This window comes from Zonotrichia leucophrys, chromosome 6, assembly GCF_028769735.1.
Source record: "Zonotrichia leucophrys gambelii isolate GWCS_2022_RI chromosome 6, RI_Zleu_2.0, whole genome shotgun sequence".
NCBI classification, from domain to species: domain Eukaryota; kingdom Metazoa; phylum Chordata; class Aves; order Passeriformes; family Passerellidae; genus Zonotrichia; species Zonotrichia leucophrys.
Window position 1 is genome coordinate 10111307 of NC_088176.1, and position 13132 is coordinate 10124438.

At 40.8% G+C, this 13132-nt stretch overlaps 1 protein-coding gene across 8 annotated transcripts in view; it reads right to left on the reverse strand.

Moving 5' to 3' along the window:
* ADD3 (adducin 3) overlaps nucleotides 1-13132 on the reverse strand; it is a 92108-nt gene that overhangs the window by 13098 nt on the left and 65878 nt on the right. For all 8 annotated transcript variants that reach the window (XM_064716431.1, XM_064716435.1, XM_064716429.1 and 5 more), the window contains 2 exons: nucleotides 11213-11433; nucleotides 192-330 (listed from right to left, as the gene is read on the reverse strand). In XM_064716431.1, coding sequence (XP_064572501.1) covers nucleotides 192-330; nucleotides 11213-11404 — 331 coding nt within the window. In that variant the 5' untranslated portion in view covers nucleotides 11405-11433. The remainder of the gene's footprint in view (nucleotides 1-191; nucleotides 331-11212; nucleotides 11434-13132) is intronic.

Consider the following 13132-nt stretch of genomic DNA (forward strand, 5'->3'; position numbering starts at 1 on the left):
GACTTTGAGAGAATGAAGCCTAAAAAGGCAAGTTAAGGCCACCATCTTAAGAGAAGAGCTTACTTCACAGCTGAAGCAAGCTCTGACAGAATTTTTATTCAAGGAAAGAGGAGATTCCAGCACTCCTAAGCCCTGGTAACAATTAAAAAAAAAAAAAAGAAAAAAGAGTAGTTTATGTATAATTCACTTACTGAGTGAAGATGAGGAAAAACCTGTAAAAGTGCTCCCTGTAATGTACTCAGCAATCTGCTGTAATGCAAGCAGTCCAGTGGGGTTATTGCCCTTCTTCATCTGTTCTTGAATAAGGCATTCCAGATCTTCTCTAAAAGCCTGTAGAAACATTTGAAAAACATCAAGGAAACCCAGCCTTGATAACCTTATTTCTATTATAGGTGGGGCTGCTAGTTTTGCCTCTTATTAATGTTACATGAAACTTCCCCACAGAATTTGTTTTTAGCTGTTTTAACTTTGCCAGACTTAATCATCTGACCTAAACTTTGCATGCTAGGTACTGGCAATTTGTGGGGCAGAAAGGAGGAGTTTGGTCACAGAGGATTTACTATTTCCCAGTACACAACAAGATAAAATGTATTTTTTTGAAATTATTGAACTCATTTTTATCAGTAATTATTGTCCATATTTTGGAAGAGATACTTGCAATTCGATCAGGATGTGTTGCTTTCTGTGCTGGATATGTTTTTTATAATGTAATCCCTATGAAAACCCATTCAAATTTGATAAAGTTATAAACAACTGGAAAACTGGAGCTTATCCACGCTCAAGTAATATCACAGACATGCAAAAACTAGAAGGAATGCTATCTCCTCTCTATTTTTCCATCCCCAAAGGGAAAAACCCTTCCTTCTTTTTCTGAATAAAGTGATTGCAAGCCCAAGAGATAAACTCTTGCAGAATATTTAATAAAAAAGTTTTCATAGTATTATTAAATTTAATATACTATTCACTGTGGACAAAGCCTGTTCCTTTGAGATGATAAACAGATTATTCCCTATCTACAACCACCCCCTGTCCTAGGACCACTGCAGTCCTGACATTCCTAGACTCAATAAATTCTGTTCCTTCAAACTTGCAGGTTACATTTTCTAGCCCTCTCATTACTTCTTGGCAGCATCTTGCAGCTTTTCCCCAACCCTGCAGTACCCAAAGCTGCACACAACATGAGCTGAGGTGGATTGTGAACACTCCTGGTTCCTTCCAAAAAGACATTTGGTGTCTTTACCACGCAGCTGGCTCCTATTATAACTCCAGACTATTCCCTGTAAGTAATTGCTCCTTTCTGTTTGCCTTCCTTGGCAGAGCACTCGCTCTCAATTAAAGAAAGAAAACAGTTCTGTATGACAAATGTAATTTCTTCACTGAATTTTAATTCAGTCCTTCAAAACACCCACTCTGTTGGGGAAAATCCACCAATCCCTGGGGTCTGTTCACCAACAGGTTTGGATTAGTAGGAGAGAGTGCTACTGAACCCCACAAAGACATCCTCAAGCCTCTGCTTGATACAGCCTCCTCAGCTGCACAGTTGAGTCTCTAGGACTCCTAATTCCCAACTTTTCATATATCCATGCTCTCCTTAGAATAATTTCGTCAGGATCATGTCTGTACCTGAGACTTGCCAGATTTCCATAAGTCCCCTAAAAATTCCCCCTGACTGACTCTGAATGGATCTGCTGCACAGATCTCTCAGTGCAGACCAGAATATTCACGTGGCATCCCCCCAACAGCTGAAGAACCTCTCACCAGCCTGAAGATGAACAAGCAAAGTCAGATTTTTCTCTTTTGTGGCTGCTGCTGGTAAGGTCTATGCAGCAGGAGAAAGGAGCAAATGAGGAGAAGGAAAGGAAAAACTACAGAACTGAGAGAGGAAAAAACCTAACAGGGGGAGAGAAGTGGAGGACAGGGAGCAATGGCCGTAAACTGAAATGTGCAAAACTCCAGCTCAACATGAGGAAGAACTTTAGATCAAGGGTAGCAGAGAAGTGGACCAGGCTGCCCAGTTTTCTGCATTATATTAAATTATTCCTCCTTCAATTCAAGAAGGACTATAAAAAAGATCTGCAAAAACATTAATAGTAAACTCTTATTAGTCATATTCAGACTTCTGGAGGTTTTTTAACCTGTACAAGTAATGTTACTTCCATAGCAGAAAAAAAGGTAATGTAATATATTTTGGGAAATTTTTGAAAGAAAATTTTTTTAATTTATTGCATATTGTATTTTTAATTTTTCTGCTTTTTGGTCATGCTATTTTCCTTCTTCTGAGCTTAACACCTTAATGCTAGCAGTAGTATGTTACACATTTGCTGAGACTACTACAAATGAGGATTTAGTGTTGTATCAACAGCTTTGTTAAACCAAGCAAGCAGTTTCCCTTAAAAACAGTTTTAGAAATAAGAGAAGATAGGTAAGAGGCAGGAAAGTAGCAAATATGGAGGTTTGGGATGAGTTGTAAAGCAGGTGAGAAAACGGATGAAGTGCACAAAATCAGGTATGCAATTTATCCACAGGCCATTGCATAATGATGTTTGCTAGCAGCCTTCAGGCTGCCACATGGGTATCTACGAATATTCCACTACATTTCATCCACTGCTACAGACCTCTGAGACTTGGAACTGTATATCCTTATGTAACACATGTGCTAACACAACCTTCCTCCATTTCTGATTATCCCAGTGGGCTCCTATGAAGGGCACCACCTTCTTGTGGTCAACAATTTACCTTTAATAAGAGTCATTAAATGAATGATATTTATTGGACATTTATTTCACTGTACAAGACTGATTTCTGTAAAACCACCAGCTTGCAGGGCTCTGATTCTGGGATCTGACCAGAGAAGCAGGAGCCTGCATCTAAAAACCTAACTAGAGCCTGGAGACCAAATGGTTTGGTTTTGCTTTAATTCGTGAGATTGTAATATATTTATATAAGTGTGGCATTACACTGCCCACAAGTGATCAAGCAAAAGTCATACAAGTCATACTGGAGAGAGATGTTTTCAAAAAGATGACAAACATGCTGCTCTGGCACAAAGCAGATATTTTTCAAGCAGAAAGGTAATTTCAGATGTAGTATTTGACAAGAGAAAGCTGACCAAGAAAAACTGTACTGTCAGATGAATGAAAAATTATGTTATTCAGCTGTATGCTCAGCATTGCTCAATCAAGAGAAAGTTTCAGGGATTTAGTAGGCTCTTTGGGTACATGTGCATTGGTTTGTTTGTTTGTTTGTTTGTTTGTTCGAAACCATGACAACTTTAGACATGAGACACTAAGGGCAGTGACTTTCTGCAGTGGGGTACAAATCCCAAAGTGAGCAGCACAGCACTTCTTGGCTGCCCATGATCCTGCCAGCACAGCTGGACTCAACACCTGCCTGTGCGTGCACACAGCAAGGGTGCAGCCAGGCTAACCCACCCCTCACAGCTGGGAAACATTTCCTGTTTGCACAAGCATCCTTCTGTCTTCAGGGACCTCACCTGCCCAGCCAAGCACCTGGGGCCCCCCTGTTTGTGCTGAAGCAGCACTTCAAGCATCAGCCTGAAGGTCTGATAGGAAATATCCCATGGTGTGAGAACTGGGCCCCTGACAGCTGCTGGGAAGGAGGAACAGTGACATTTCAGACAAGGTGCACAACCAGCAGGATGCTGAGTGGGGCTTTTACTTTAGTCACCCAAGAGAGTAGCCTGACCTTGGCAGAATGCAGGCTGCTGCTCTGCTTCCATCTCACCCACTTTCTGAGTCCCACTCTACCAGCTTGCTCTGAGACATGAATTTCCCCACCACTCACCAGTAAAAATGAACAGGGCAGCTCAGCCTGTTCCTAAAACTGTTTCCAGAATTCCACTCTTTCCAAAACTGTACTCAGCTTTTTTACACCAGCTTAGAGCCTTACACGGTACTGCACTGCCTGCAGAACAGACACAGCTTTTCTTGATGGAGTCATTAGTAGGATGATTAGGTCAAGGTCTTTCTAATATGATAAAATAGTTCTTCTCCAGAACTATTTGCAATCATCTTCCAAATACACATCATAGGCTCAGGCAGTTTAGATGGAAAAATCTTCCAACTTAGATCGCCTGAAAGTCAAGAGTGAAGTTAACAAGCTCAGTTCTGACTCATTTACTTCCATTTTCTTTCAGAAGTACAGTCTAACTGTGAGCTGACAGTGTAAATTTGGGCTTTTAAGAATCAAAGCAACATCTGCATGTACCAGTTGACAACTAGTATTTTTCAGGAAGAACTAGAATAATTAACTTGTTAGAATAACCTATTTTACATGGATATACACATACATAGTGCAGAATAATGATGTTACTAAAAAACTTTGTATTAGTCTCTTCATCTTGCTAGGCAGCTCTCTAAGGATGTTAAGAAGTACAAAGGCTTATAAGTATTTTGACTACCTATGCTGTTTCTTTTTTGTTGACCACTGACTTCTACATGTATCCAACCAAAAGAAGTAGAAATAAAATAAACAAATAATAATGGTATACAAATCATCTACAAATACTCCACACCACTGCAAACCTTTAAGAGTGGAAAGCATGTGCTCACATTAGGACTAAAACCAGTAATGACTAAACAGTTTCACATCATTCTACAGGAAAGTGGCTGAAAAATACATGTGAGGTCCCTACCTTTCACAGCAGCACTGCTGTTAGACTTAAAACTGCCAAATGATCCAAAAACCCATTCAACCGTTTTCGCTTTAGCCCATTTTGATCAGAGTTTCTAGTATCTTAAATCCATTTTTAAAAAGGGCATAATTCAACTTATCTAAACATACCCACACAGAGTCTCTAAGCCAAATCTCCACCACTGAAGAAAAGTTTCAAAACTTAACTGGTACTTTGTCCTCGAGAGTGAAGAGACGCTAATTTTGGTTCCTGTGCTGTAAACACGGCTGCCTGTGAGAGGAAGACCTTCACTGAAACAGCCAATACAGCTCCTTAGAGGCTCTTTCAAGACTGAAGTTTAGATACAAACAGCCAGAGCCCTCAGTGGAAAAGGGTGGAGCTGGCCACAAAAAAACCGCCAGGGAGCGAAGGCTGGCGGGGAGAAGATAAGAGTCACAAAAAGTGTTTGTCAATGCTGTGAAAGAGAACAAGGGGGATGGGGCTTCTGGGTTAAGACAAAAAGAAGCAGCCTCGGTCATAAGTATGGGGAATTAGCTGAAGTTACAGTAATCTCTTTGCTTGCACTGAAGGGTGAGGGGACCTGGGCTGGATTTAGTGACTGGGCTGACAGCAAGGCGCTCCCCACACAGAGCTCAGCCTGTGCCAGTTTTTCCAGCTCCTCTAACCTGGTGCACACTGGCTTTCCTCCATGAGCTGCAGCAGAGTGTTCACTCCTATGATAAACAGCCTAGAGATACCCCATGATTACAGCCAAACCTGAAGCACTCAACTCCTCTGCCAAGCCCATCCCCACCAACCCAGAGCCAGCCACTCACACAACTGCTGCTCTGCATGGGGGTCTGGGTCCCTCCCTCGTGTTCTCTCGTGGAGTAAAGCCATACCATACATCCTGCCAAATGGAATGTAAATGAAATGTAATGAATGCAATTGGAATGTACAATGAAATGTAAAATGCTAGACAAAATAAAATTTCAGCTCATCAGGGGTCTCATGCATTACTGAACATAATTAACTGGGATTTTCAGTAAATGCAGGACTTGGAAGGGTGGGAACACACATGGTAAGGATGCACTAGGAGGGATGGCAGGACTCTTGCAGGGTGTTCTGGATGCAGCCAAGGAGAAAAGTAACCAGTCATGGCTTTCCAAGGTTTTCCAGGTATTGTTCATCTGGTGGCATTTATATCTAATGACAAAAAAAATACAGGTCAAACTAAGTGGAAAGGAGCAATATGGAAATAGAGTGGAGTGAAGGGAACCCAGTTTGATAGTTAGAAAGAAAGGAAATTCTCATGATGTGCACTTGTGGTACAGGATGTTGGTGTGAATTTACAGTGCTCCACCACAACTACAGAAATGAATGATAGCTGGGCACAGGGATTTCTTGGGTCCCCACAGAGATCCAGTGCATGGCCTTGATTTGAGACAATGTTACCCTGACCACAAACTCCCTCTCAGTTCAAATGTTGTCACAGTGCACAGGGGATCTTTAAGGGACATTTTGTAGTATGTCTTCAATGACATCAATTGAGCTCTCACCTCTGGGTGAACAAAATGCTGTACAGGTTGTATGACAAAAGCATGCAACTAAATAAGCTATTGGGATGGGAGGAGAGTCATGACTTCCCAGCAGGATATTGGGAAGATGTCAGAGAAGACAAAAGCCAGAGCAGGGAGTTGCAGGGTGAGAGGACTGCCCAGTGAGGAGGTCCTCAGGTGAAGCAAAAGGTTGTGAGTCCTTTGTGGCCAATGGGTGAGGCTTCTGAAGGATGTGAAAGGCTTTTGAACTGCTGAGAAAAGAGCAGTAAAAGCCAAAACATATGAGGAACTGAAAGGACTTTGATATTTTTAAGAAAATAAACTGCCCCAAAAGGGAGTGGTATTGCAAAAATACTGGATGTTCACTCGATACAAACTAAAGTAAGCTAAACAACAGCAAAAGCCGGGGGAAAAAATAAATTAAATCATCCTTCATCTCTGTCCTGATGGTTTGAAAATAACATATCCAGGAAAAAAAATTCAAGTGTGGGTGGGATTGCTTGTTTTTGAGGAGAAAAATCTGCCTGCATGCTGCATGCTAAGGCAGACCTCTGAATAGAAGAGTTGCTAAGCTGTATAGTTATCTCCCCATGTTTCTTTGGGCAAGACCGGCTAGTGTGGGAGGCAGGGGGCTGTGCATGTGCAAGGCAGGAAGGGAGGCACAGCACAGAAGTACATTCTTATCCTCAGTACAACCCCCCCAAATTTTTCAGTCTGGATAGTTTCACCTGGGCCTTCCTGCAATGGCAGTACCAAGCCAGAGTGGCCCTGAATTCCCTGCAGTGGGTTGGTAGACACTCTCTAAATCCAGCACTAAATTAAAGTAAAGCCTGATGGGATCCTGCCAACACAGAGCTCAACTTTAGGAAAAAAAAAATCCCAAGCTCCAAATAGCTGTGTTTTATATGTAAAAATAGCCAGTGCACATCCAATGGGTCTCAAGAAGCCACACAAAACTTCACTGGCAAATTAAAAACATAAACTGCACATTTAAATTTTAGTAACTGGGCATTTTTATGTTTACATGAAACAGCTGTTCCACTCATCGCTCCAGACACAACTTCTTCTTACATGAGGAAAAATAATGAACATATATATATATATATATATACACACATATACATAAATATATATGTATATAACACATATATTTATAGCTCATATAGTGCATTTTTGAATGCATCCTCTCCTATTTCCACCCTCACCTGTAGCTTTCCTTCCAATAGATCAATATAAAGGGATGGAAGGTACTTCTCAGTGCAGCCTAAGCCCTGATCCTAATTTTCCATTGGGTTACACACATTGTCCTGCTAGCTCAAGCCTGTAGAAGTTTTTCTGCTGGGTGGACATGGTGTCACTGTGCTGGAAGCAGTGTGACACTGCTGCCTGCCTGCAAAACATCCAACACCTTCCCTCCTGCTTCACCATGGCTGTGGGGATCTTCTCCCCATTTCTATGTTCACTCAGCTCCTCAGTGCTGAACTGGCTGCTCAGTTTTCATAAACATCATATCTGCACAACCACTGCCCTTTTTTTAAAAAGTGCTTTAAGAGTTTCTGGTTGCTATGGTGACAGCATCAGAGAAATGCTAGAAGGAAATAAAGGCCAGAAGGACTTGTGTACCATAAGTGAAGTAAGGAGTTTGATGGTACAGCAAATATATTTTTGCTCTGTGAAAAACATAGTAACTCTGTGTAACAAGCAACATATGACTGTTTAGCATACAGACAAAACTGTTTTTAATTGCAGAGCAAAGTTGGAAAATATAAAAACAATCCCAAAACAACCAACCTATCTTTTCAGATTTTGGGTATGTTATAGGGCAATTATCTTGAACCCAATAAGCAATAAAACTAGCCCACTGTATAAATGCAGTACCTTTCTTTAAAAATAACAACATGCTACCTGAATCCTCTGAAACTGAAGATGTTCCTAAAATAAACCTAAATGGCTTTATGCTAAGATTGGCCAGCAGTACTTCTGGATGCTATCAGGCTGCTCAGGCCCAGCTGATTTTAATTTCTTTCCACCCTTCTAACAGACACAGAAGAGCAAACATGTTCAGTTTATCAGATTCTACAGGGGTTACATGCAGCATTAGGCAAACGCATCTGAGAACTCACTGATAATGTCAGGACATTCTCCATGGGCAATGGTCAGAAAACAGCTATGATTTGTTTAAGGTTTAATATGAACAGGCTCCAAGACATTAGCAAACATCAGAGGTAATGGAAATAGCTTTTCAGTAGCTTTTAAATTATTTAATTTAGGAAAGGGAAATTGCACATCAGAGAGGAGTAGTCAGATGGCACACTAGTATGGGCACCAAAGAGTACATCAGAGAGATGCAGCAGCTTGATGTCTGAAGATGTCTGGTCAGGCCTGTAGCCCTTACAACAACATGCACAGAGTTATATATACGGTGGTTCCTGAAATATACTCTCTAATTTATTGTCTTTCTAAAGGATTTAGATTTTCCCACTTGAAAGAAATAAATAAAGCTTGTTAATAAAACCAGCATAAATTAGTACCTAAGCTTCCTACTATGTGACAGTGATTAACCCTTTAGTTTTGCACCTCTGCTCACGGAAAGTGCATGTTAGCTCACCTCAATATATCACCACCACAACATGCTTGTGTACTTTTAAGACAGCTGCTATCCTTGCTAGATACACTTCACATTCACTAATACTTGCCAGAAAAGGAGTCATTGACTATTTCTTTGATCTGAATGCATTTATCAAGGCTTGGTGAAGATATACATTTATAGATGTAAGACTGGATGAAGATTCACCAGCAAAGCAAGCTCTTCCTTAAACTGCATCTCATAATTTCTATTCTTCTAAACACCTTACAACTATATCTCATAATTTCTCCTCTTCTAAACACCTTACAATTATATTCTCTCTGTCAAGTGGAGTAATCCAGAAAAGCAACAAAGTTCCATGAAAATATCTAACACAATGTAATTCTGCAGCTATAAAACAAAAACACTATGGACAATGCTCATCAATTCACTCCTGAACCTGTGCTACACAAACTGGTAACAGGAACAATACTTTCTGGCCATTGTGTGATGAAGTTTAAATTCAAGAGAACAAGGTAAATGTTGTCAGTCCTGAGTCCCAGGGACAGTATGGCACACAGCAGCTGGAGCCTGGCACACTGCACCTTCCACCCCAAATAAATTCTGAAATTCCCTTGATGGACATTTGCTCACAGATACTGTATAAAAATGCTTTCATTTCCTTGCGTGAGAAATCACTGCAGAGTTCCTCTAAATTTTCTGTATCAGGAAAAGGGAGGATAAAAGGAGATACTTGAGGGGAAGTGGGAGCTCAGACAACTCCTCTTCGTGCCTGATCCCACACTCAGCTCCCACGTTCCCATTTCTCTCTAAGCCAAGCAGGCAGCAGGCCCCTGGCTTATTTGGACAACTGTTCCCTTACACAACAAAAACTTGCAACTTATTGGCAGCTCTGAACAGTCACTTTCCAAAAAGTGCTGGGCTCAGCTTCTCTTGCAGCAGGATACTGACAGCAGCCCAGCAGCTCTCTGTCCCACAACCTTCTGTTAAACAGCAGCCTAAACTCAGGGATTCATGCCCCTCTTCACACCCCTTCCTAAAAATCTGCATGCTGACATTGCATCTACTATAAAAAAAAACACTACAGAGGCTGCAGCAAAGGGACTTCAATTACATCTGGCAGTCTTGGCAAAATATGCCATAAAATGTTAATGAAATAGTTACACTCATCAGATTCAATACTGTCATCAAAAGGACCAAAAAACCACCATCACATACAAAACTAAACGATCTCTCCAAATTATTTTTATCTATTAGGCTAAAGATTTAGTCTTTCTGTGAGTCCTGGCTACTCATAATATGAGTATTTTAACAGGAATGAGTAGACTCTGATCACATTTTACAATTGAGTATTTAACATAAAATGGTCATAATTAAAACATTATGCAGTACCTCCTTAGAGTATTTTCCTTATAAAAGAGCCTGGCTGCAAACGCAAGCTTGCACAAATTGACTTGAAAAATAATAAATTCCTTAGTCAACAGGTTCACGTTATACTCAAAGCAACACACAGATCCAAGAGACATTCCAGGACAACACTTTAGTAAACAATCCTGTTATTCATGGATGACTATAATAGGGTGATTACTAACAGCTGTTTGCAATCTCTTTACATATGGAAAAGCTTCAAAAAAATTACAGAAGCACCCCAATTTACAGAGGAACTGAAGACAGAAGGATCTGTAAAGCTGCTTAGCCCCTTTCCAGTCCCATTATCCTCAATACTCGCATTACACATGGATACCCCTAAAGGATCATTCCAGAGGACTTACTCAGTCCCTATGGCTTCAAAATACTCAAGGCAACAGCATTACTTTCCAATGTATTCATCAGGTTAAACTCAAAGAATATAGGTATTAAAATATAAATTAAAACTACTACAAATACGGTTCAATAGATTGAATAGTTTTATATGTAGTCTACACAAGTACTGAACTTACACAACCAGTAGATGAGCACTAACGTGGCTAAGCAGGGGTATGATCACCCTCAAGGACATAAAAAGAACATAGTCTAGCTTTTAAATAAACTTAACCCAATTATAAATGTTAATTAAAGCATTCCTGATGCAAATGATAGGTTAATATTCAAACCCAGAAAGCAGAACACCACGTAATGCCCTAATTTGTTCCTATTTGACCAGCGACTCCTTCACTCTCTTCCCCGTCCCTAAGTTTTAATTAGGAACCCTGCAGCCAGCCACATCTTTCTGTAACAATGCAATGAACCATAAGAATATAAAAGTATCAGGAGAAAAAAACAACACTATAAAGGCTGCTTGCCCACAGACAAAACACCACACCAACAAAATGCCAGATAATCTGTTTAGCAACTTTTCTTGGAAGATGGTCCAGAGATATTCCATCTAGCTGTGACACAGATTTCTTTTTTTACAACACCCTTTCCATTTTACTCCCCATCAGTGGCACTCACAGGGCTCTGCAGTATCTGGGTGACCCTCTTCCTCTGCTCCATCATATTGAAGTCCTGCCTGAGGTCGGGGGACATGTTCCTCTCCCGGATGTACTCGGGGTCATTCTCATTGATGCGATCGAAGTACCGCTCCTTGTGAGGCATCGTGGCAGGGGGAGGAGTAGTGATCACCTGGCTGGCATCAGCACTCATGCTTCAACACTGTGCAGGGAAGGCTTCCCCTGAAACAAAAGGACAGCAGGGAAAAATGTTAGTTCAAAGGAGGCCAGTGCATGGAACTTCCAAGTCTGGACACAACTAATGTCCCTTTGCATCTCTGCAGATCATCTAAAATGAAAGGAGAACAAGTGAGTAACTATCACAACCAGAAAATTTAGGAAATATTCTAGAAAAATGGTTAAAAACCATTAGTAAGTTCTCTGATGGTGCACAATCATCTGTATTTGATGTAAAATAAAAACCAAAAAGCATACAGTTAGGAGTGACATTTGAAATGACCATCGTACATTTTATGACAAACTTCCCTCTGTAATTTCACACTACACTCACCACCTCCCAAGGTTTTTATACAGCTCTCCTTCCAGAGCTGTTCAAGCAAACACCCAGAAGAGAAGGCCTGTTTAATATCTGCCCATAGCTCATCTCCCAGCTTGAATGAAGAAATTCCTCAATTACAGCACTTTCAAAGCATCTCATAACCACAGCTTAAAGATAATGCTTCAGGACTCAAGGACCACCAGGGAATTTCCACTGAGCTCCAGCTGGTGCCTGCTCTTTCACAAAGCACTTGGAGACATTGAGGGAACTGCAGAGGTTGTATGTTGGCTTACACAGCACTGAGACCACATCCACAGCAAACAGCTGAACTTTAGCTTTTCTCCTTTTGTGTGCAATTGCATGCAAAGATTCTCACTGAAGCTCATTACATTAGGAAAAGAAAAAAAAACCACCAATAAAAATACTTTCATGTCTTGGTAGAAAGCTTAAAAATCTCATTAAGAAACCTGATAAGCATTTGTAAACACAAACAAAACTGGATCAAAAGGAAAGAAGCAGACACCTGAATTTTCATACAAAGAATCAGGCTCAAAAGCACACTCAGGAACACCATTCCTCAAAAGCTACTGAAGAGGGACACTTTCTCAGGTTTGAGGAACAAAGAGAAGCAGGATTTGAAGGACAAGATATGCTTATTATGAAAATACATTTTAACATGCAAATATCTACAGTCAATAATACATTTAATATAAAAATATTTGCATGAAAAAAATATGTGGTATGTAAAGTCACATCTTCAGAGGAAAAAAGCCCAAGTCAAGCAGTGTTCAAGTGTGGTTTGACATTCTGGTATCAGTGGATCAAAGTGTCCTTGCTGTGTGGCACAGTTCACTCACCCTTGTTTGTGGCACTGCAATTACCATTTGGGACATTCTGTGAACAGTGAGCCAACCTGGAGCATCCAGACTGCCTCCACTGTAATCTCACATATTTCCCAGGTGGAACACTGGGAATCCCTGTCAAAACCAGCTTCAGCAGCCCAAGCCCTCCTCCTGCCTGCAGCAAGTCCTTTCAGTCCTTGTAACACCCTCTGCTGCTCAGCCACACCATGATGGCTGAGGATGTAAACTGGTTTTCAGCCAGTTTCCCACACTGATTCCCAAATAGCTTTGCTGACAGTGCAAAGGAGAGCACAAGGATGAAATCCTGGGGCACTGCAGCCCTGCCACCAAGTATGAAACGCCAGACAGAAACCAGTGACAGAGCTGGGAAAGAATTAGCAGGTAAGAGCCAAGAAAACTATGTCTGTGACTTTGTTTTATACTACAGATTATGATAAAATTTGGGATTGAGATAAAACACAACAGTTCCTATAGGTTTAATTGGTTTTGCTCTTCCTGCCATTTTTTTTTCTACAGAGAG